General features: G+C 35.6%; 3 protein-coding genes and 1 pseudogene across 4 annotated transcripts; 1 reads left to right on the top strand and 3 right to left on the bottom strand.

Moving 5' to 3' along the window:
* Positions 1–198: 198 nt before the first annotated feature.
* On the bottom strand, positions 199–3,867 carry LOC125213438 (serine hydroxymethyltransferase 6-like). The gene is made up of 4 exons (XM_048113989.1): positions 2,449–3,867; positions 1,443–1,848; positions 884–985; positions 199–792 (listed from the first exon to the last, which is right to left on the bottom strand). The coding sequence occupies exons 1-4, from the start codon at positions 3,544–3,546 to the stop codon at positions 572–574; spliced, it is 1,827 nt and encodes a 608-aa protein (XP_047969946.1). The 5' UTR covers positions 3,547–3,867; the 3' UTR covers positions 199–571.
* A 6,241-nt stretch (positions 3,868–10,108) lies between these two features.
* On the top strand, positions 10,109–15,734 carry LOC125213409. The gene is made up of 11 exons (XM_048113937.1): positions 10,109–10,554; positions 11,280–11,404; positions 11,534–11,978; positions 12,088–12,203; positions 12,367–13,120; positions 13,244–13,669; positions 13,747–13,935; positions 14,056–14,283; positions 14,369–14,714; positions 14,796–14,985; positions 15,096–15,734. The coding sequence occupies exons 1-11, from the start codon at positions 10,360–10,362 to the stop codon at positions 15,553–15,555; spliced, it is 3,474 nt and encodes a 1,157-aa protein (XP_047969894.1). The 5' UTR covers positions 10,109–10,359; the 3' UTR covers positions 15,556–15,734.
* A 172-nt stretch (positions 15,735–15,906) lies between these two features.
* Positions 15,907–18,990, bottom strand: LOC125213410 (serine/threonine-protein kinase SRK2A). Of its 2 annotated transcripts, XM_048113939.1 has the most exons (10): positions 18,582–18,990; positions 18,370–18,511; positions 18,103–18,177; positions 17,918–18,019; positions 17,720–17,773; positions 17,513–17,605; positions 17,307–17,399; positions 16,841–16,945; positions 16,643–16,741; positions 15,907–16,478 (listed from the first exon to the last, which is right to left on the bottom strand). In XM_048113939.1, the coding sequence occupies exons 2-10, from the start codon at positions 18,487–18,489 to the stop codon at positions 16,152–16,154; spliced, it is 1,068 nt and encodes a 355-aa protein (XP_047969896.1). In that variant the 5' UTR covers positions 18,490–18,511; positions 18,582–18,990; the 3' UTR covers positions 15,907–16,151. The 2 variants fall into 2 exon arrangements, with proteins under 2 accessions (XP_047969896.1, XP_047969895.1); XM_048113938.1 differs by having other exon boundaries at positions 18,370–18,989.
* A 1,724-nt stretch (positions 18,991–20,714) lies between these two features.
* Positions 20,715–22,107, bottom strand: LOC125212336 (annotated as a pseudogene).
* Positions 22,108–24,326: the final 2,219 nt, after the last annotated feature.

Raw genomic sequence — 24,326 nt, 5'->3', positions numbered from 1 at the left:
AACTTGCCTTGACAACGAGATAAAAACAACTTTTTTTGTGAAAGTTTTACATAATCAAAGTGGCACAAAAAATTGTTTTTGCAATCTGAAATCGGTGCTTTACCCCATCTTTGAAATGGGTGATCATAATGCAACAACATTGACTGATTGAGAGAATGAACGTAATTTTGAAGGTCCAAACAAAATCTCCTCTTACAATGGAGTAAATAAAATCTTCTGATAATTGCTACAAGTCACATACATACAACAAGAAACAAAGTATTTTCAATAATCAAGTGAACTATTTATAGTAGTAGTAATATTTATTATAGGCAGTATTTAGCAACTAAATGAGGCTTTACACGAAAATAAACCCTGAGTCACCAGGACAAAACAATAGTAGATGATGAGGTCCCTATCCAGCCTCCACGCAACGATTCTAAACCGACCTCCAAAACATGTCTCGTACTCCACAGGCATGATGACGAGTATGATGGGCCATCCGTGATGCAGTATGCGCACGATATGGTCACAGTAATGAAATCAAGTATCAAAGAATTGTTACCATGTATGGTGGGGGTGGACCAAATCATCAATCAAATCCAGGCATAGCGAATTGAGAAGCAAAACTTTCTGCTCGTGCTCGGAGCTCAGCGATTTCTTTGTTGTTCTCGAGCCCCTTCAGCAGTGATTTTGGCAGTTTTCCATGATCTCTCTGCACCGAGCTTGCGATATGTACAGCTCTAAGGAGAAAGTCGGCCATGACCTCAAAATCAGACTCAACACAGCCTCTTGATGTCATGGCAGGAGTGCCTGTGGGAATATCATGTCAACATTATCAGCCATGAGCACAAAATCACTGCATAAACCAATCCATATATAACTGATATATACACGGACGTACCGATTCTTACGCCTCCTGGGATGATATTACCATTGTCATCGAAGATTGTGACTTTATTGAGCGTAATGTGACACAACTCGCAGATCTTCTCTAGAATATAACCTACATATCACCAAGAAAAGACCATCATGCTCATTAGTTATATCACAAGATAGTAATTGAAAAACTCAATTATGCAGGAAGCACCAAATGATTCAACTACGATTCAAATAGTAACATCATCACATAAATGTAGAGACAACCAAGCACCAGACACAATCAAGACCACAAAAACAAGCAAAATGCAGAAACAGGGTATGCACAATTTCACAAAAAAGGAAGCCAGATCAATTTATTCCTTCTGATAAGTTTCCACAATAACGTGTACAAACAAACTAAACACCAACTACAAAATGATCACATGAAACAATTACCCATCAACAAGCAGTCTAAATTTTACTTCTCTCAACTCCTACAGTCTACAGTCATCTCTTAAGAAATTAAAAATATACAGTTTTGCAACATCTATAATCCAACAAAAAGAATTCAGTAAAGTCAAAAGGGGAATGCGGAAACATACCTGTCACTCCAAAATTCCTTAGATCCCATATCAGCATATGATTATCAGTGCCCCCGGTTACAAGTTTGCAGTGCCTTTTTATCAAAGCTGATGCCAAGGCATGAGCATTTTTCTTCACTTGTTGCATGTATGCCTTGTACTCGGGAGTAGCCACTTGTTTCAAAGCTATAGCAAGGGCTGCAATGTGATTGTTGTGAGGCCCACCTTGCATTGCAGGGAAAACAGCAAAATTGATCTTTTCCTCAAAATCATATCTATCACCACCATCTCCTTGATTCAAATGCACCCCTCGCTTTCTAAGTTTTGGGCCCCTTCTGTAGAAAATAATTCCTCCCCTGGGCCCTCGGAGACTTTTGTGAGTGGTAGAGGTAACAATATCACAATATTCAAAAGGACTTGCACATTCCTGCAATAAAATGATTACATTAAATGCTAAATAATGTAATCAAGACATCCATATAAGGAAAAGGTGTCTAATCAAAATAGAAACAAAGCTCTTGCCTTTAAAGACAGTCCGGACAAAATATTGCAAGACCAGTAGTGACAATTTAACTAAAGAATGTGCACATCACATGTAAAAATTAATTTTCAAAGCTGAGAATTGAACCATTGGCTTCTACTAAAATGGCAGAATCCTATAATAAAATGCATCCAAACCAACCATAGAGCATGTTACAAAAACAATGTATATAGCATGTTCCACTGGACGAAATTCAATTTGATCCAAGCCATCATTTTGAGAAAGCCATGCCATGCTAATTATGTGGAGGCTGGATAAGTCCAACTTCCGAGGAAAACAAGAGATTAAAAACTCAAGTACATGTACATATAATCCAAAAGTTTTTATCTGAAATACTTGACAATCAATACTTCGGAATATGTAAAACAAAAGTAACTTATTTGACACTACAGACTACAAATTCACAAGAAAGTGCTCCAGAGGCAAAGAAAACGTACGGAACATGAGAAAAAGTTCGAACTTATAATAGGGAATTAAAAAAATCACCTTAGCAGCTATAAGGCCGCTAATTTGAGCCATGTCACACAACAACACCGCACCACATTTATCTGCTATCTTCCTCAACCTTACATACTCCCACTCCCGAGGGTACGAACTTCCACCACATATCAATATCTTGGGGCGAAAATCCAGAGCCTTCTCCTCTAGTTTATCATAGTCTACATACCCTGTCTGTGGGTTAATCTTATAAGGCAGACTCTCAAAAAAGATCGAGGCCCCAGACATTTTCCGCCCATTGGGCAAATAGCACCCATGACTCGTGTTCCCTCCCGAAGGTGTGTCCAACCCCATTATCCGATCACCAGGTAGCAAAAGCCCAGTATAAACTGCAAAATTTGCAGATGTACATGAATACGGCTGTACATTTACACCCCAATTCTCCGAATCGAGGCTGAAAGCAGCCAAGGCACGCTCACAACACAGTGTTTCAATCTCGTCAATGTACTGATTCCCTCCGTAATACCTTGCACCAGGCATTCCTTCAGAGTACTTATTGGTAAGGGAGCTTCCCAGTGCCTCCATCACAGCTTTGCACACGAAATTCTCAGAGGCAATCAGTTCAATCCCTTTGAACTGCCTCCCTTTCTCCTTCTCCATTATCTCAAAGATATCTGGGTCAGCATCCCGCAAGCTCTGATTCCCCCATGACCGGACAGCGCTCTTTCTCGATTCCAGGTCGCTGTTCGACGAAACCCTAACCACCTTCGAGGAGGAAGGCGGCGACGCCGATGACCACCCTGATTCGCAGTCACGCTTCCGCTTCAGAGTCAGCGAGTGCCCTAAAATGCGAAACTCCTCCATCTTCCCCTCATCGTCCTCCTCCTCCTCAACATCCCTAATTTCATTCAAATCGTTGACGCCGTGGACATAATTGTGGTGATTCTCCTTCTGCTGGTCCATCAATTGAAGTGGAACAGAAGGCAGCGGGTGCGAAGGGTCCCTGCTCCGCGACTCGATCTGAAACGACAACGAATCTTCGGCGATTTTAGGGCTAGGGATCCGGTTGCTCTTCACCGTATCAGATACGTGCGACAGAAACCCTAGAGAAAGCCCTTGATTTGCCGGCTGTTGAGTGAAATCCATAACCAGAAGCACAAAAATTAAAATAACCCAATATCAACAATCGATTCGAATCGGAAGCGGAGAGCGAAGAAGAATCAACACAGAAGACAACAGAGACAGTGAAAGGAAAAGCGGCGACAGCAAGAGGCGGCGTGAAGTGTGAAGGGGGAAAGTTCCATAGGAAGAAAAATGATAAAATCGAGAAAAAATTGGAGAAATCGAGATGTGAATAGTGAAAAGGTAGGTGATGATGAGAAGGGGGTGATTATAGTTTGATTTATGAGGAGAAAAACGTGGATTTGACGAGGAGAGGAGAGAGGGGGGATGAATGTAGACGGTTTTGATGAGAGGATGAGATTCCGATAACTGGTGGTGATTTTAGTAGTTGCGGCGGAGGGCCGGTGGTGCACAATTCCCTTTAGTGGGCTTTGATTGTGGCCCATTAGCCCATTACATTTCAAGTGAATATCAATTTAAATGAAATAAAGTGGATATCAATTTAAATAATATTATGATTTTAGATTTCTCCATTTTAAAGTTTTTAATGTTCATAAAATGATGCATAATGTTGAATAACTTATTTATAAATATTGTTACTCCTATTATGTACAAATATGTAAATTATTGAATGTAAACATGCATGGTTGATTTCTAATGTAGTCTACTATTCATCTACTAACTTTGTTATGCGTCAATTTTATTCTGTTTTCTGTAATTTATTGGAGGTGTTGACTTTAAAAAGAGTAGAATACCAAAATATATATACTTTGTTGAAAAAAGGCCCAAAGTCTCGGGACCAAGCATATTTAATTAAGGAAAAAACGTCGAGTTTTAGCTTTGTGAATTTATCCCGATTTATTGTCTAAGTTCATTCACTTATTTGTGATTACGGTAAAACTACAATTTAGCTTGATTTATCGTCTATATTCATCCACGATTATGAGATCTTTACCAAAGAGTTATTGGGTCAAAAAGAATGAAAAACACCTTACCTCAAAAAGGGAAAAACATCATAATTGGAATTTTCAAAGAGTGTGTTTTATGATTTTATCATACTCTACTTTTTTCTAAAAATACAGAGAAATCATTATTGGGTCAAATAAATCTACTTGAGCCTTGAACAAACCCAATATTAATTCCTAATCTTGTTGGAGTGTTCTGTTTTCTCACTGCATACATATTACTTGGGCTTCTGCAAGGCCCATGTATAATTCTTTCCATTTTGAGATACTAAATTTTTTTTTCTCACCCTAAAAAGGAATTTTAAATTCAATTTGGTATCTTATTGAGCATATATTTCATGACCTGACATTATATTATTTGAGTTTTGAAATTGATTAAATGGTCGTTGACTCTTTGGTAAAATACATTCCCAAATATCTCATAATCGTTGATGTACATAGACAATAAATCAAACCAAATTGAATATTGTCATCAATGAACGTAGACACTAAATCGTGTCGAATTCACAAAGCTAAAACTCGACGTTTTTCCCCTATTAAATACAACTCCCTTCGTCCCACTTTAGAATCTCGGCTTTCCATTTTAATCCGTCACACTTTAGGAGTCACAATTAGAATATTCCATAAATAGTAAGCCTCACATTCCACTAACTTTATGTTAATTTAATTTTATTATTAAACTACTAATATACTATAAAAATATGATTCACATTCCATTATTTTTTTCACTAACTTTTTTTTATAAAAGAATACTATTTATTAAAACTCGTGTCAAATTTAACTGTGACTCCTAAAGTGGAACGAAAGGAGAACGATGTTTGGACTCCCGAGACTTGGTGCATTTTTGTCAACAAAGTAACAATATTTTATTTTCTACAATTTGAATATAAAGATGGAGCTCGAAGGATCAACTTTTATCTTTTTAAGAGTAATGATTTACATAGAGTTTGAACTTATTCGGGACATGTTATAAATTAATTGAAAAGGTTAAAAGAAAATTCCAGGATATCTTGAATATGAATAGCTGTTTATTCGTGTAAATTCAACTTTCAACACTAATTAATTTCGAAATTCCATCGACACTGATTCGAGAATAATCTTAATTCGAGCCTTGAGTTGTAAAATTTAGTCAAATATTCTCACATTTATTACTTTCTTTGGCAAGAATCCATCTCAAACTTCAAAATAAAGCATTTTAAAAAGAAAAGGTGTAGAAGTTTTGTTTGCTTCAAAAAACACGTTACGCATATGGAGATTGCGTTTTGATTTTTGAACGTCATGTATTATAATGTCCCTAAATTTTTAATTAAGCCAAAATAATTCCATTTACTAAATTTCCTAGCTCCTATATTTTAAAACAAAAAACATTGAAAAAATTGCTTACATTTTTCATCTACACGATCTATAAATTATGGAAAATGTCGTTTATTTATGCCAGATTTCAATCTTTTCAAACTTTTGCATGTTCATTAAACCCAAGTGAATAACACGACTCTTCGAAATTTCATTGTGAGAAATTAAAAAAAAAATCACTCTAAGTTAAGTTAAGTAACTATTCACCAACCAATTTGTAATATAAAATGTAGAATTTACATATTTTTTTTATCATTGTCCATTATTGAAATAATTTAAATAGTATGACAACAAAATCAATCCAATTAAAGTGCTAGGTGTGTGACAAAGACCCCCAAATTTTGGCACTAACTATGGATTCCACCATCATAGTCAATGACAAATTAAATAAATTAAATGATAAGAATAGAGGCGTCTAGAATCATATTCCATTTCCACCACACGTTATATATGAGCAATAAACATGCAATATATTCACATATTTATATATGGTATGTGTGACATATTCTTGTTCTTGTATACTTCAGCGTTCTTATCACTTGCTTCTCTCCCAACCATCTCATTTTCATATGCAATCAATAGTTTTTGTCATTTAATTTATTATATTATGGTCCATACTCATCCTAGTCACAATTGACAGCCTCCAATATTCAGCTAACTCCACTAATATTTTACTTGTAACTTTCTTGGGTATAATATATTGATTAGTACGACAAAATATATACCTCGACCAATCTCATAATTTAAAATCAACATTGTTAAATGATTCTTTATGAAAACTAAGGAAAGCAATAATTATGATGCCGAGTCACAACATTCGTCTATATAAAATTGATCATACTTTATTTTAAAGTTATTGCTTTGTGGCATCACGTAATAAAGCAAATCAACACTCTTACTCAACAAAATTTTCAGTAAATCAAACAAGAACAGTTTTCGAATTAATATATTACAGTATGTACTACACCTTTGATTTTATTTTTAGCAAAAAAAAAACAGTTTTTTTTATATTTCTCTTACTTTATTTTTTTACTTAACTTAGTATATACTACTCGTATAATTTTCTTAAATCTCGTACCCCAAAGAAATCATCCACTTACGGTGGGATGAATAGAATATAAAAAATCTATTTTTTTTATTCACTTAACATACAAAACAATATCTAATAAAATCTCCCGTCATCATCCAAGTATAACATCTATTATGAAATTAATGGAATGGTATTAAATATTTCATTATGTAATAATAAATTAGTACTATCATTACTACTCTCTCCGTTTGGCAAATAGAAGTCTCATTTGTCCATTTTAATCTGTCTGCGAATAGATTTTTTGGTTCATTTTTACTCTAAACAGTAATAGAATTTGACATTTCAATTAAAACTAATTCATTGTAAAAATATGACTCATGTTTTATTAATTTTTCTTTATTCACTTTTTAACAATTTTAAAACCAATGAATTAGTTGAAAAATAAAATTTAGCACATGGGAGGTCCATGAATGGATGGCCATATCCAATTATCCATTCCGTTCACTTTATTTTCAATCATGGGCCTCCACTGCACACGAAAATTCCTCACTTGGTTGAAATCCTCCACACGTGGTTATTGGTTTGAAGCGAGTACAGTTCAGATTCTCTATTCTCGGCGGTGGGAGTTATTAGATAATGGCGCGTCGCTTCTGTGAGGTTTAGAGTGGGTTTGCAAATTTGGGTTGAATTTACGGATATGCCCTCTATTTTTTAATTAAAAAATTAATTATGGAGTTTAAGTACGGAGTAATAATTAATGGACAAAAGGGACGTTTTTTGACTTTGTTTAATCTTAATAATTCGTTTTAGACTTTGTAATAGTTAAGCTAATCCTCCTTTGTTGTTAGGTCTTCATATTGGATATCCAAGCCCCCTTTATTTGATTTTTTGGGTCATGTCTTATTTGGCTTTTTTTTTCTATTATTAGTTGCCTTTGTCTTTATTTTGCCCTTTTTCTATAAAAATGTTATTACTATTACCATGTGAATTGCCAACAAAGTCTAACTCAATTCAAAAAATTGAGGAATACAAGATTCTTTTTTTTGAGATCTTGGATTCAACATGCCTTACTACACAACCGTTGTCTTATTAAAAGATTTTCTCAAAAATGACATTGGGGAGAAGATGGTAGAAATATATAATACTAGTATTCATCTCCAAATAGTGATTTTGTTTTTTATGCATAAAATTATTTAAGTCATGTTAATTTTAACAATTAGTGATATCTCCATGCGTTTTCTTGCTATGAATACAAGTTCATATTTCTATATGAGCATGATTAGAGTGTGGACTCTACTTGTGTGTCATTGTAATATAGCTCCCACAAATATATATAATCTCTATTTCGATCATATTTGTATCACTTAAAAGAAATAGGACAACAATATCATGATTTCCCACATGAATATGATGAAACTTCCCCCTTTTTGTCATCATTGTAATTATAGTTATGTCAATCATAAAGATACAATAAACCACTTTCACTAGTAGTGGTGCTGTATATTACCAGTCCCCTACTCACAAGTTATTGTGCCATTTATAAATGCAATGTGGGGTAGGTTAGGTAAAACTAATCTCACAAATTAGATATTGATATATCCACTTCCTCCGGTCTCACGAAGATGAATTCATTTTTCATTTTGGGTTGGCTCAATTAAGATACCTTATTATTTAAAATATAATCATCTTTATATTTACTTTATTCGTTCTTTCTTATTTTTCATTCAACACAAAATTAATTTGTATAAAATCTTATACCGTCCAATAAAGAATCATCTTTTATGGAATAAAGGGAGCATACGTTTTACATTTTTATGTTTAATAAATTACGTACTTTGCTAAGCGTCATACTTAGTTGAGATGGTTTTCAATCATCTTAAAAATATTATAAATCATAATTAATGGTTATTAACTATAGTAAAAATAACACCACGCTATTTAATAGCTATTGATACATTCAATTCTTTATAGAGTTGACAATGGACATAGAAAGTATAATTTTGTTGATGTAGAGGTGATATCATGTTGTATCCAAGTCCTAGTATGTACTACCGTGGTTAAAAAAGTACAAAGAAACAAATTGTGATTAACAACTATACTTGTTGAATTAAAAATACATAAAATTAAAAAATGCTATAGTAAATATATACTAATAAGTCACTTTCAAGAAATGAAAAATTATAGTACTTCAGAAAAATATGCTTCAGTCTATATTCCAATTATCATATTTATTTGTGTATTTCAAAATTTTAACCACTAATTATACATCAAAATTTATTACTACTAATATTTGTTTATTTCCACCCCACCACGCTAGTAGATGATGTGTACGTGAATGAGTCAACCTCTTTTTTCTTATCACATTAATTATCATTGAATACTTTCAACATACCGAGCTATCAAATTTAAATAAATTCAGATACCATGTAATTATCCGAATTTAAAGTAATCACCCTTTTCAAGAAAAATAACAATCGGAAAATATTGAATTCTTAAATCAAGATTCCATCCTCTTGTACTGGCAATCTTGATCTATAAATGTATAAATTCTATTGGTATGTAGCCTTCAATCCTAATCTACTACTACTAATTAATAAAATGTTTATTGAAATATTAACGGTATTAATTAATTGTGTCATCTTGGCGTATTATTCAGTGATAACAACATTTTCAATAACAATGTTATTTTTAATTTAAGCATTCAACATAAAAATTCACAAAATTCAAGAAGTATCAAATCAAAACATTATACGGTATTCTATTTTATAAAAATATATCACTTGTATCTTATACTACTCCTATTACAATAATCATAAATGATGTTAATTTATAAAATACAATTTTTACATTAATCAATTAGCAATGAATTAGAGCCGCTATCAAAGTGAGCAATAATTTAAGATAATTATCATTATATTGATTATTGTTCACGAAATCGTATGAATAAGAAAAAATATACCTATATTATAAAGTCAAATAAAAACATGCCACTTTGATTAAATTCCAATCAATTAAAATTTTGAAACAACATTTACTAAACCAAAAAAAAAATCAGAAAAAGACAACAGCTTGCCGTTGTAAATTGCGATGATGACGTGGCGATCATCCATCCAAACAGCGATAGAAATTAGCCTTCACACTACACGCGTTTCTCTGAGAAGCCTAAACACGCTTCTTTTACAAATGCAACACCTTCTCTTTTATATTAGCACGATTTCAGTACAAAAGCGGAAAGGAAAAGCAATAAAGAAGACATTTCTCATTTCTCAATCGTCGTTGCGTTTCCCGAATCCTCTCTCTCTCTCTCTCTGTACACTCACACCTCGCGCCCGATTAATTCGTATTCAATTTGTGTAGTATTGTTGAATTGTTGTGTCATCGGTTGGGGCGAGGGATTTCGGAGTGTCAGTGGTTTTTGTTTGTGAATTGCTGTGGTTTAATAGCTATTTTTTGGGGGTTTATTGAATCCTTTGTTTTGATCGTCGAGTGATGGAGTCGCCGGAGAGGGGGAGGCCGGTGATCGGAATCGCACTGGAATTTCCGGTGAGCGACGGTGTTTTGTCGTGCTCGCCGCCGACTATTCCGTCGTGGCTCCGTAGGCGTCTATCAGAGCCGAAGACACCGACGCCTTCTACAGTTGAGGAAATTGAGGCCAAACTTCGCGATGCTGATCTTAGGCGACAGGTCTTTCTTTTGTTTTCGCTTTCTTTTTTTTTTCTTGATTCTGATCGATATTATGCCGTTTCTTTTCAATATAAAATTATATGAATTCTTATTAATATGATAATTGTGGAAAGCAGCAGAGGGCCTTTTATGTTATTCTTTTTGAAGTAGTATGTTTTTGCGCTTCAAGCTGACTGTAATTGGAAGTAATTTTTTTAATAGTTACCCTTGTATATTTGGGGAAAATTCGGCAGCCTCTATCCTTTTCCTTCCCCGTGAAGGTTGGTTATTTTCATCGTGTTTGGTGAAAGTTGGGTGACGAGTACGTTTAAAATTCAGTTCTTCAGCCCTCCATCTTTCGATTTTAAAATTAAAAAATATTATGAAACTACACCCACCTACCAATGAGAAAATATCTAAAGGAAATAAGAAAAGAAAGAAAAAGTACGCAGTGTGTTTCTCATACTCCTCGTTTGGTCTCGCCATGTGAAGATTGGTGTGTTGATGTTTGGTTTAACTGTGTGTCATTTTCGTAGGTGTTGCCATTTTTTCAGACTTTTTTTTTGTTGCAAGCTGTAACATGCTCTAAATATGTTATCAGTGTCTCTTTTTTTGTACTAGTATATTGTTGGGTGACCTTGATTAATTTAATTCCTGACCTGTTTTTGTGTTTTGATTGTGCCAATTTTTTTACTTGTTTTGCTTTAGCTTCATAGCCTTATTCAATTATATCTATTGATCTGCAGAAGTTCTACGAGAATTTAGCAAGTAAAGCTAGGCCAAAGGTCCGAAGCCCTTCACGATCTTCATCTACTGAAGATGATCTTGGGCAGCGTCTTGAGGCTAAGCTTTTAGCTGCTGAAGAAAAAAGGTAAAATTTTTGTTGGCTTGGTGTAAATGCACATCCAATCAAGCCCCACCTTCCTTGGGTTATTGCTGAGCCTCTTAGTTTTAATGCTTTCAATATCTGCATGTTGATTGTTTTACTCTGCATTCATAGGTTGAGCATCCTCGCAAATGCTCAGATGCGCTTAGCAAAACTTGATGAATTGAGGCAAGCTGCTAAAAATCAGGTCGAAATGCGCTTCAAGAAGGAACGTGCTGAGTTGGGTTCAAAGGTTGAAATGCGTGTTCAACAAGCAGAGGCTAATAGACTGCTTATCCTTCGGGCTAATCGGCAAAGGAGGGCCACTCTGAGGGAGAGGACATCTCAGTCTCTAATGAGGCGAGTATCTCGTGAGAGCAAGTATAAAGAGCGGGTTCGTGCTGCAATGTGCCAAAAGCGTGCAGAGGCTGAGAAAAAGCGTTTGAGTTTACTAGAAGCCGAGAAGAGGCGAGCTCATGCTAGAGGCTTAAAGGTGCAAACTGTGGCTAGTTCTGTTTCTCACCAGCGAGAGATCGAGAGAAGCGAATTGAAGAATAAGCTGGAAGACAAATTGCAAAAGGTACTACCGTACTACAAATATTATCTTGATGACTTTGTTTTACATGTTGTTTAATATAGTGTCGATCATCAGACTTCTTACTAAGGTATTTGGACTATCCTTTGAATAGGCAAGGCGGTTGAGAGCAGAGTATTTAAAGCAGAGAGGAAGACAGTATAATGCTTATCTCTGTAGTTGGGAAACCATTAATGAGCAGGCTGACATCCTTGCCAAAAAATTACCAAGGTACTTGTGTTACTTTATTTTCATATGAACTTAATTCAACTATTGCTAGTTTCTTTTTGCCAGATTTCCTGCCTAGTCATATTTTTCTTAATTTAGAGAAACTCTGGCTGTCTTTAATATTCGTTAGATCCCAATCAACTTATCTACTATTGCCCTGTGGCAGGTGCTGGAGGAATTTCAAAAATCTGAGAAAGACGACTGCATATCTTTCAAAAGCTTATGGTGACTTGAATATTAATGAGAGATCAGTGAAGTCTATGCCATTTGAGCAGTTTGCGCTTCTTATTCAGTCACATGACACTCTTCAGACAGCTAAAGCTTTGCTAGACCGTCTTGAGATTCGCCATAGATTATCCCAATGCTCTGCTAACCGATCTAGTTTCGATGACATTGATCACCTTCTCAAGCGGGTGGCTTCCCCTCAGAAGAAACAAGTGTCCAGAAAATTTGGCTCGAGCAGAATGCAAAAAGAGACTGCAAAAAGTACTCCTCACATGTCAAGGTACCAAGTGAGAGTTGTTCTCTGTGCCTACATGATTTTAGGGCATCCTGACGCTGTCATTAGTGGCCGAGGAGAGCGTGAGACAGCTTTGGTCAATTCTGCTAAGAAATTTGTGGAGGAGTTTGACTTGCTGATGAAGATACTGCTAAATGGGCCAATGCAGATTCCTCAGGAATCTGACTGCACAGCATTGTCTCGCAGGACTTTCAGATTGCAGCTTGCAGCCTTCGATTCTGCATGGTGCTCCTTTCTGAATAGCTTTGTGGTATGGAAGGCCAAGGATGCTAGATCTCTAGAGGAGGATTTAGTGAGGGCTGCTTGTCGTCTTGAAGTTTCTATGATCCAGACTTGCAAGATGACCCCTGAAGGGAGTAGTGCTCCTCTCTCTCATGACATGAGAGCTATCCAGAAACAGGTATTGTTCCTGTTTCTCACTATTTCAAAGATCTGAAAAGCTGTCAGCTTCGTTGTTCCTTAGCTATGAGTGGTTATTTAGACATAAAAACTAATTAGCAGAACTTCTCCATTTTCTGTACAGGTATCTGAAGATCAGAAACTATTGAGAGAGAAAGTGCAACACCTGAGTGGAGATGCTGGTATTGAACGCATGGAAACTGCAATTTCTGATACCCGAACCAAGTTTTTTGAAGCAAGGGAGAACCAGAGCCCAATTTCTCCACCTACTCCAATTATGTTATACCCAGGTCCAGTTTCCTCTTCTTCTCGTGACAAAGCTGGTAATTTTGTTGTGGCCCCACGTAAGGAAAGCTCTGTGGTGCGGTCATTGTTCAAGGATGATGTTGATGCCGTGGAGGCCGGTTCCTCTTTGTTAAAACATAGAACTTCATCAAGTTCTAGAGGGAGCTTAGACATGGAGAATGCTAGGATTGTCAATGAATATGTTCATGGGGCACATCTTGCTTTCACTGATAGCTTCAGTGATGCTGGTGAAGATCATATTGTGGTTTGTGAATTGTCTTGTGTGATATTTACTTGGTATCATTTTTCTGAATTGTTTCTGATACAACTCATAATGATCAGTCAAATATAAAAGAGACAATGGAGAAGGCCTTCTGGGATGGCATCATGGAATCAGTGAGACAGGATGAGCCTAACTATAGCCGCATAGTGGAATTGATGGGAGAGGTGAGGGACGAGATTTGTGCAATGGCCCCTCATACCTGGAGACAAGAAATAATCGAGGTTATTGACCTGGAAATTCTTACTCAGGCAAGTACTCAATTGATAAATTTTGGAGTTTGTTTTTCTCTTCATAGTATCCATGAGGTTGATTTTTATGCAATAAATATTCAATGGAACTAACTGTATCTTGGTTAATTTAATTTTCAGGTGCTGAATTCAGGAAAATTAGACATCACTTATTTTGGGAAGATCCTGGACTATGCTCTGATCACTCTGCGAAAGCTATCTGCTCCAGCTTATGAAGATGAACTGAATAAAAAACATCAGAAGTTTATGAAAGATCTAGCAGAGACTTTCTGGGCTGGAAAGAACTCAGAGAACTCGCATATCATGGCCTTAATTAAGGGCTTACGGTTTGCCCTGGAACAGATAAAGGTCTTGATTCTGCGGGATTTAGATCTTCATTCTTGATTCACAATGCTTTTATGATGAGATAATAAAATACTATGTTCTGCCTCAGGATCTCAAGCATGAAATCAGCATAGCACGCATTCAACTGTTGGAGCCAGTCTTGAAGGGACCTGAAGCTTTATATTATATTGGAAGAGCTTTCACCAGTCGTTATGGTCAGCCTACCAATGCCCGGTCTGCTTTGCCCTTGACTGCTAGATGGCTTTCATCTACAAGACAAGGTAAAGATGAGGAGTGGGATGAGCACGAGAGTCTGGTCTCAGAGTTGAGAAGGCGACATGAGGTTTTGCCAAGTTATCTTCCTTCAACCACTCTTCGAACAGGTGGCAGTGCTTTAATCAAAGCAGGAGAACAGACTGATAAATCTTCAACCTCAAAAACTACCGGTTTTATAGGTTAGTGTTTACATTAGAACCACCATTCTTCAACTTGTCCTATTGCAGTTCAACATTTTAACATATGTTGCTCTGCTCCAGAGACCATTGATCCCTGTTTAGAATGCAAAGGAGAGGATATTGATTTGACGGTGAGGCTAGGCTTGCTGAAACTGGTAAGCAGGATTACTGGTTTGGCCGAAGGAGAGCTACCAGAAACTATGTCTCTTAACTTCTCCAGACTGAGAAGTGTGCAGTCCCAAATTCAAAAAATCATTGTGATGTCTACGAGGTAGGTTTTTCCACGCCTTGTTCATAACCTTGAATGCTTTAGTCAAGACTTGATTCTACCAACTTTGAATACTGTGCCTTATTTGATTTCCATCTCATGTACTTCTGCAGCCTTCTTGTCCTGCGACAGACTCTTTTGACTAAGCAAATAGTCAGCAGCCAGACACACATGGACACCCTACTCTCGGGCTGTGTTAAACGCCTCTCTCAATGTCTGGACGTCGCAGACGCTGGTATCCAAGAAATAGTTGAAATACTCGGCTCTGCTGTGGAGGAAGATGCCAAATCTGCGGACATGAAGCAGATAATGGCAAGGATGTTGAGCAAGAGCCTGCAAGAGGGCGATGCTATCTTCACCAAGGTTTCTCGAGCTGTATATTTAGCTGCAAGAGGAGTCGTCCTTGGCGGAACTGGGAAACCGGGTGCAGAACTAGCAGAAATGGCACTGCAGAAAGTGGGGGCATCCTTGCTTGTGGATGACGTCGTGCAAGCCGCTTCTGTGCTACTGGTGGCAGCCAAGGTGTCTGTTATTGTTCATGGCCCTTATTATGCGAATTTGGCACAAGAATGAACCCTCTACATGTGTGTTGTGTATATTAGTATTGTATCTCTTGATGGTTTAGTTGCTATGTACAGGTTAGTGCTATTTGTAGAAAAATTTATGGACTGGAGTCGGTGGAAAATGTGTATAGTATTTGTATAGTATGTTGGTTGATCATGAATGAATAACAAATACTCTATTTGATGTAATTTTCAATATATGGTATTTGAGGAAATAGTTGGTCTATTTGTTGTAATGCTGCAATCAACTCGATTATGCATCAAGAAAATAGTGTATCTATTTGGTGTTGTTCAATATGAAATGTTGCAATAATCAACCCAAAATAGCAAAAAAGTAAACACTACACAATACAAGAAAATATACAGAAGTTACCATCAATAAAATAGCCAAACCAAAATGCAGAATGTTTTGTGCAAACTGAAACAAACTGAAACACACACTGACTGTCTCCCTTCAATCTACAATACCCACAGTAATGATAAAACGCATATAACTCCCCAAAGTGCACAAATACTAAACATATACAGACTTATTGAGTACCAACATCTCAGGCAGCTGAAGCATTTACAACCACGAAAGAAGCCTCGACTAAATATACTGCTTGTCTAAGTGAGACGCACTTCTCCGCTTGCATGAGCTGCCTTAACTTGTTTATCATATTCATCTTCGTCCTCCTCTTCTACTTCCTCGTCCAAATCTTCCACCTTCTCCTCATCCTCGTCACCTCCTCCCCAGCCAAAGCCTCCAATCGAACGGGATGCTGGAGGAGGGGTTTTAGCCTCTTCCACAATCTTCATAATGTCCTCCACAGACTGAGGAGAGTAGGTAGGGTTCTCTTTGCGGTAATACACTGTTTGTGCAGCATCTGTTAATTCCCTCGGCAGATTCTTCAGGAACCACGGGTGTGACTTGATATCTTTGATTGTGATTCTCTGCACCAGATATAATGATTGTTTGATCAAACACATATTCGAGCTGAGTTTTCATTACTGTTGTAGAACTATATGAATCTATCATGTGCTGGAGGTATCATGCTTCAACAAGCGAATAACTTGATTTACCAAGTAAGCTTCATCACAAAAACAAAAGCACTTACCCTAGATGAGTTGGCAACAAAAATACGAGACAGGAGATGCCTACAGTCTTGAGATACATGGACGTAGTCAGGGATCTTGTACTGAACAGCCATTATCCTCTGGACAAGAGTATTGATATATTAGAATAATCAAATGATGTATATAGTTGTAGGGATATATAAGAAAAAGAGGCCTTGAAAATTCCAAAGTGAACGTACTTGAATGGTTTTCCTGAAGTTCTTCGGATCTTCTTGGTCTTCAAATGGGTATGCTCCAACCAGCATAACATAAAGTGTCACACCACATGACCACACATCAGCCAACTGCAATGAAAACGAACAATGTCAATTGTCAACCAAAAACGCAAATTAAGAGCAAAATTTGTATTCTTGATGCGTGTACATGAGGGCTGAGAGAGATGAACACTGCAATGCAATGACATGTTACAAAAGGTAGCCAGGCATAAATCAGAGCCAGTTGGCCTATTTTCACATAAATAACTAAAGCCACCATTGTACGATAACATGACCATGATACAATGAAGCAAGATAATTTAAATAGTGGATAGTTCTCCAGGCAAGTTATCAAACCAAAGTAGCCAGAAACCAACATGTGAAATCAGATAATGATGAACACAAGAATTAGCAACAACTGGATAATACAGATACATGTGACATGCCTAACCTTCCCATCATATTCTCTTCTAGATAGAACTTCTGGAGCTATGTAGGCAGGAGTTCCAACAGTTGATTTGGGCCTTGAATGAAGCAGAGATGACTATCAACACAAAAAACAGCACGGTCAGCTGCATTAAATAAAGCTTGACGGCATACAAATCTTGCAATACGAAGTATACCTAAGGTCCTAAGGTAACTCAATGTTATCACTACCTTTGAGTAACCAAAATCACAGATTTTTAGCCTTGGAGCAGGGCTTCCATCAAGGAGGGTGTTCTCCAACTTCAAATCCCGATGGCAAATTTGCTACAATCAAAGAGTGAAATCACCTTAGCATAATTACCAAACGGCAAAGAGCTATATATTGTACTATCACAAAAAATATACTCCTATTAGAGATCTCGTATGCCCTTGTCTTACCATGGCATGACAGTAGTTAACTCCAGAGATGAGCTGCTGAAAGAAGTACCTGGCCTAAAATACAACAAGAAGATCAATATGTTCAAGATGTAGAAAACAATCATCATCTGCTCACAGAAACAAAGCTCCATCTAAGAAAGGATCACGTGAGGGATAGACAAAACCAAAAGAAGCTGTGGAAAACTTAAGCTAAAATACCTCGTCTTCACTGAACCGACCAGCATTGCAGATTCTCTCAAAGAGCTCTCCACCCGCAGCATACTCCATGAGAATGGCCAGATGAGTGGGAGTCAAAACCACCTGTCCACACAAAATTGCAATTTAGCTACATAAAGCTTCATTATAAAACAAACTTAAACTCCACAAAACAATAGTTCCCTCACCTCCTTAAACCTGATGATGTTAGGGTGCCGAAGTGATCTATGATTTATAATCTCACGCGCCACATTCTCATCAATCTACAGCCAAAATCAGAGATGAGCACAAAAACATTATGCATACAATCATCAATAAACAAATTACAGAGAAAAACCCAGAAAACAAAGATCGGTCGAAGATCAGGCCACCAATCAAATTAAAAGGACGATTTCAAACAATGGCATTAAACAGAAAGTACTAATGATAAGCATAACAAAATGTAGAATGCAAACCTTATGTCCCCTTTCAATGTATTTCATCGCCACGAGCTCTTTCGTCTCCTTGTTTCTCATAAGCCTCGCCACACCAAAATTTCCAGACCCTAAATCCTTCACAAGCTCGTATTTCTCCATTTCTGATTCTCTTCTCGCCCCGCTAAATTATGCACAAATTTCCCAAATCAGCCACCACAATCACGGAAAAATCAACCTTGCTCCACACTCACAGAAATCGAAGCTCCAGAAACCCAAAGCTGAGATTCAATTGCTGGAAATTGAGGGCGACAACAGGAAAAAATTGTCGGTAGAAATCCACAATCCTAAAGCTAGACAGCGCTAATTAAGCTTGATATCACTAATCCCAGAAACCGAAAAGGAAAAGGGAATCGATGAATCACGCAATTAAAGGCCCAATTGGAAGAGATAAAGGATTCAATGTTTTGGGATTCAAAAGGGGGCAGACATTCCAGATTGATTAGGGTTTCTGATCCTTAAAGATTGAGAAATTGAAACGGAATTTGGGTGGGAAACGCGCAAAAAAGAATCGAATTTGTTGCTGGGATTTGAAGAAAAAGCTAGAAACATGTAGTGCAGAGTGAGTTGTGTATATCAATCACAGCATTCTCTCTAGATATCAAAATATATAATTTATTCCATACATACAGATATATATTAGGAAAAGAGCTTTTATTTAGAGAAAAAGCATATTCTGTCGTATTTATCTTATTATATGGAGTATTATATTATTATATGAGTAGCTAATATTATTCGAATGTATTTTTAAAATTGAGTTTTAAATTTTATTAATGGTTTTTGGTACCGACAATTGAGTTTTTAATATTTTGAATTCCGAACAGATCAGATTTATGAATTTTTGTTATTTTCTTGTATTTTGTGAAAGAAAAAATTAATGCTAGATTAAATCAAGTTGAAATAAATTATAAAGGCTCTTCAAAAGAAAGGTTGGAAATATACCTTACTTATGTCTTTATTGACATTAGTCAACATTATCAATCTATTGAATGATTAAAACATTGAAGAAAAATTTGATACTACTATCACTAGCCCACTTGGCAGGGAATGTGATAAATAAGGAAAATGGACAAAGTTCAAAGACGTAATTTCTAGAAATCTGAATATGAGTATTTCAAATAAAACTATGTTCTGAATATTAGTATTTCAATTAAAACTATATCACCTAGGTCGATAATTTTTGTCACGATAATTTTGATCCAAAGTTTTACTATAAGATCTATATCTTATCGAGTTGAACCGTTTCACAATTTGATAATTTCAAATTGGGTTGAGTTTGAATAACCCATTAAAAAATTCTATTTAATTCTTCAGGTTGTGTAATTCATGTTTCACAATTTGATAATTTCAAATTGGGTTGAGTTTGAATAATCCATTAAAAAACTCTATTTAATTCTTCAGGTTGTGTAATTCATGTGTAAATTAAGTTTTTATTATATAAATCATGTTTAATCGTATAATTGTATTAAATTAAATCTTATCGAATAATATCAAGCTATAATCGTTAAAATCAAGTTTATATTATGTCATATACAACTCATGTTTGGATTTGAAGGAGCGTATCGGAATCCGCTCAAAACTTATTAGGTTGGTTCGTTATTACGTTACCCGATAACGGACTTAACCCGCATGATTTGCCACAACTAACATCTTCATATTGAGGTGGAGTACATCATCATATTTTCGTAATTAATGTTAAAATATTGTTTTATTTTTCAATTTAAATAATATTTTTTTAAAAAATTATCAACAGTATAAAATTTTAAATTTTATTTTATAAATTTGAAATAAAAAACCAAAAAAGTATCGTGTGATGGAATCAAAATACAAAAGTGAGAATACTTAATTGAAAGAAATTATGAAAGTGACATTTATCCATGAGGTTGCCTCCATAATTCATAAATAACTCAGCCCCACTAAAGCCAATTTTGGGGTGGTTTAGATAGTTACATTTCATAAAATTAGTTGCACTAACGACTCTTATCTTTTTAATTCATTTTTTTTTATCGAGATCAATGTATGTAATTAACCAAATCATCCGCCAAAAACTAAAGAAAGAATAAAATCTCAAGATTTATGTAGGACTTGGCTTATTTTAATCATGATAATGGGCTTGCTTGATTCAAATGTCAATTTTATTCTTGTCCTGTTTGTTGGGCCTACATTATTATTGTAAAAGTATCCATAATCAAAATTTAATTTTGGGTAATGCAATTCATATTCTTGATCATCTTACACATTGTAACGTCTTGTTACAAAAAAATAACCAACGTTACTTATTAATTTCCAATTTTATAACCCTATATATAATATCAGTATAATAAGTAATAAGAATAAGTTAAAATTTGAGTGGAATTACTAAGGCAAATACTTGCTTGGTATCAACTAGAGAAATCAAGGGCTTGTTAGAAAAGAAAGCCTCAATATTCATTGTCACAATTTCGAAAGCATCAAAGAATGCTTCCTTTGTGAAGGCACCTCGATGCGGCGACAATACTACATTATCCGGTCCGAAGAGCTCCGTGGGGACGCATGGCTCGTTCTCGAACACATCCAATGCATCACCCGCTATTGTACGTGCCACCAAATGTTCCACCATGGCTTTCTCATCAATGATCGCTCCCCTCCCAATGTTAATGATGACGCCCTTCTTACCGAGGGCGGCCATCACCTCGCCGTTGATCATGTGACGCGTGTCCTCAGTTAGAGGGCAACAAATGACTAGGATGTCGGAGTGAGAGGCGAGTTCATAGGGAAGTGATGGTTTGACGGATCTTGAGGTGTACGAGATGTTGCAGCCGAACGCAGCAAGCCTCTTTGCTACCTTCGATCCGATATTGCCCGGCCCCACTATTCCAACTCTTTTCCCTCCTAGCTAAAATCAATATCAAAGAATGACATAAGTAATTTATTATACCGTTGCATGGTTAAATCGAAATCATCTATATTTTGAATAGAAACCGTTTATATTTTGTGTTTCTGATTTAACTCCTCATATATTTTTCATCATTCAACTCAATATAATTCACCACTCAATACTTATCCAACACTCAATATTTTTTATTGGATCCATCTATATTTATAATATATTTCCTAGTAAGTTAATCGCGTATAAATCACGAAATTTGGGAGTATGTCTTTTACCTTTTAAATTTTAAATAGGAAATCATAAGTTTCAAACATTTTGAATTGTCTCACGTCAATTTTTTTTGTCTTAATAACATAGTTTTAAAATGAAAAAATAATTCAACGAGAGAAGAAGAGAGTATTTACCTTAAAACCAAGAGGGTACTCTGCAGCTAGGGTCCAAAGGCCCCGCCGCACGAAGCCATCGGCGGCGGTGATCTTCCTCATCACATCAATCAACAGCCCCACCGCGTAGTCGGCCGTGTTAGCCACGAGAATCCCCCGCTGCCGGCCCCAGCGACGGCAGGTGGCGGAGCAGATCGGCCTTCCGGCGAAGCAGAGGACTGAGCGTGCTCTTGCAGAAACGTTTCGGTTGGGAGCGGAGATTCGTAGGCTTTGAGGAGGCTGAATTTGGCCGAGAATCCGTCCTCGTGCGCTATGAAGAGGGCGGAAGGCCGTATGATTAGGAGCTGGTGATGGGGAGGTTCTTCACCGGAGACTGGTGGCTCGTCGCGGCGGCGGCGGAGGTGTTTTTGCTCCATTGGCTGAGTGATCATGAAGCTATCCACCACTCAATCACTTTACTATTTTTGGGATGGGTTATGTTTTAAATTTTAAATTTTAAATCATGTGATTGTGATTTGTTAATGTCTTTCTAAACTTGGAAAAAATAAATAAAAATAAAAATAAAGTTTGGATCATCTACTTTTTTTTGTTTCAATACGAGCGTGCCACAAATATTTGAGTAAAATATGGAGTAGTAAAGTAAAATCGATAAAATGTAGAAAAGACTCTTATATTTAATATTCTCATTTTTATTTGAATATTTACTCACTTTGACTATTTTTTATGATTCTTTTAAAATGAATGCAATAAAGAAGTAACTCAATTTTCTTGGGTTTATGATTCTTTTAAAATGAATGCAATAAAGAAGTAACTCAATTTTCTTAGGACAGAGGAAGTATTATATATAATTAAAAAAATTTAGGTATTTTAATTTAAAATCCACTTGATGAATACTCCTATTAATTAATTTAAAATGAATCAATCTACATGTTTATGCATCTATAATTAATTATAGAAAAAAATAAAGCTTTTAAAATTAAGTACGTGTAGTTTTAGATAAAATTAACTTTTTTCATTGGATATATATATATATAATCATCTTTGACTTCAAATGAAAATAATGGAGTGTAGTAGGAGTACAATTTATGTCTGGTTATCTTAGTATATTATGGGGGTGTTCGGTTTGCAAAATTGTATCCGGGATTAAATTTGTAGTGTGTTTGGTTCATGAGATTCAATTTCACAATTCAATCCTAGATGGATAATCATGGGATAATTAGTCTTAGCTAATCCTCTATGACTAAAATAATCTCACAACTCAATCCTAAATTATATCTTGATATTATTTTATCTTGGCAACCGAACACCACCTATGAGTATTGGGTTGGGCTTGAGTAAAAGATTGACTAGGATGATGCTTGGTTAACCCTTTCAATACATTAGCGCAGAGCTATGGTAATATTGAGGTCACCGGTCAAATCTCGTCATCCACTGAAAGACTTTCGGCTTAAATCCACAAATTTAATCGAATAGGATTAGTCGAATTTCGCCAACTGAGGATCCAGAACACCTTATGATCAAACCAAAAAATAATAATAACAACAACAACAACAACAACAATAATAATAATAATAATAATAATAATAATAATAATAATTGTTTTCTGTTTAATTTATATAGCTAGTACAACATAAAAAATGTTTTAAATCATATGCTGAAAATAATATTCCTTTCCGCAATCAATAATTATTGTTTTTGTGATTATATGATCCATTTTATGTACGGTAATGCGAATAAAAATATGATTAGTGAAAGAAAATGATATAGCAAGAGAGAGATAGAATGTTGATATTTTGTTATAAAAGAAAATGCTTTACTTATAATAGGACAAACTACAAAACATACGCCTCACTTGTGGTGGATGAGAGAGTACTATGTAGTAGGTAGGAGTAAATTGTAAGGAAAATAATTACTACTTCCTTTGTCTCATAGAAAAATGTGCGCTTGAAATAATATGAGAATTAATACATAAGTAATAAAATAAGAGCGATAGTGAGAAAGGTAGTTCAAGGAGTGATAGTGGATAATGGAACACATATTATTATTATTGTTTAAATGAGTAATGGTGTGTTATATTAGTTGTACGGGTTGAGACAATTTTTCATAAATAAAATGTGATATTTTTATAGGACAAACGAAAATGAAAAATACATATACTTTTACGAGAATTATGAAATACTAATAATTTAATTGTAGTTCGTACCAACATTAAATCTTTAAGAATTAAAAAAAAAAATTCCATCAAGCTTTTAACGGATCAAATCTGAAAATAAAACAACCAAAGATGTGGGATCACACGCATTCACCTCCAGCAGCCATACTCCACCTACTACCTCTAAACACGTGCCTCCAACTAACCAATCTCCTATTTTCATGACTCAACTTGCATGTCTAAATTATTGTTGCTAGCTCTTCATCTCTATAACTGATTACAATATTTAAATGGAAGATTTTAAGCTACAAAAATCAAATGGGAGAATCAAATCTAATACTCCACCTCTTAAAAATAATTTTATATAAGTAAATAGGGTTTATGAGAAGAATATAGTCAATTACACTCTTAAAAATTTGAAATGCGACAATAATTAAGGACAAAATAAAGCTAAATATGATAGCTATTTAAAAATGGAGGGATCATTTATCAATTTGTAGGTCAAACTTGTGAATGGAGCTTGTCCATTTTAATT

This window comes from Salvia hispanica, chromosome 3, assembly GCF_023119035.1.
Source record: "Salvia hispanica cultivar TCC Black 2014 chromosome 3, UniMelb_Shisp_WGS_1.0, whole genome shotgun sequence".
In the NCBI taxonomy this organism is placed as follows: domain Eukaryota; kingdom Viridiplantae; phylum Streptophyta; class Magnoliopsida; order Lamiales; family Lamiaceae; genus Salvia; species Salvia hispanica.
Note: the sequence above shows the minus strand (reverse complement) of the source record. Positions and strands in the feature narration are given on the sequence as shown.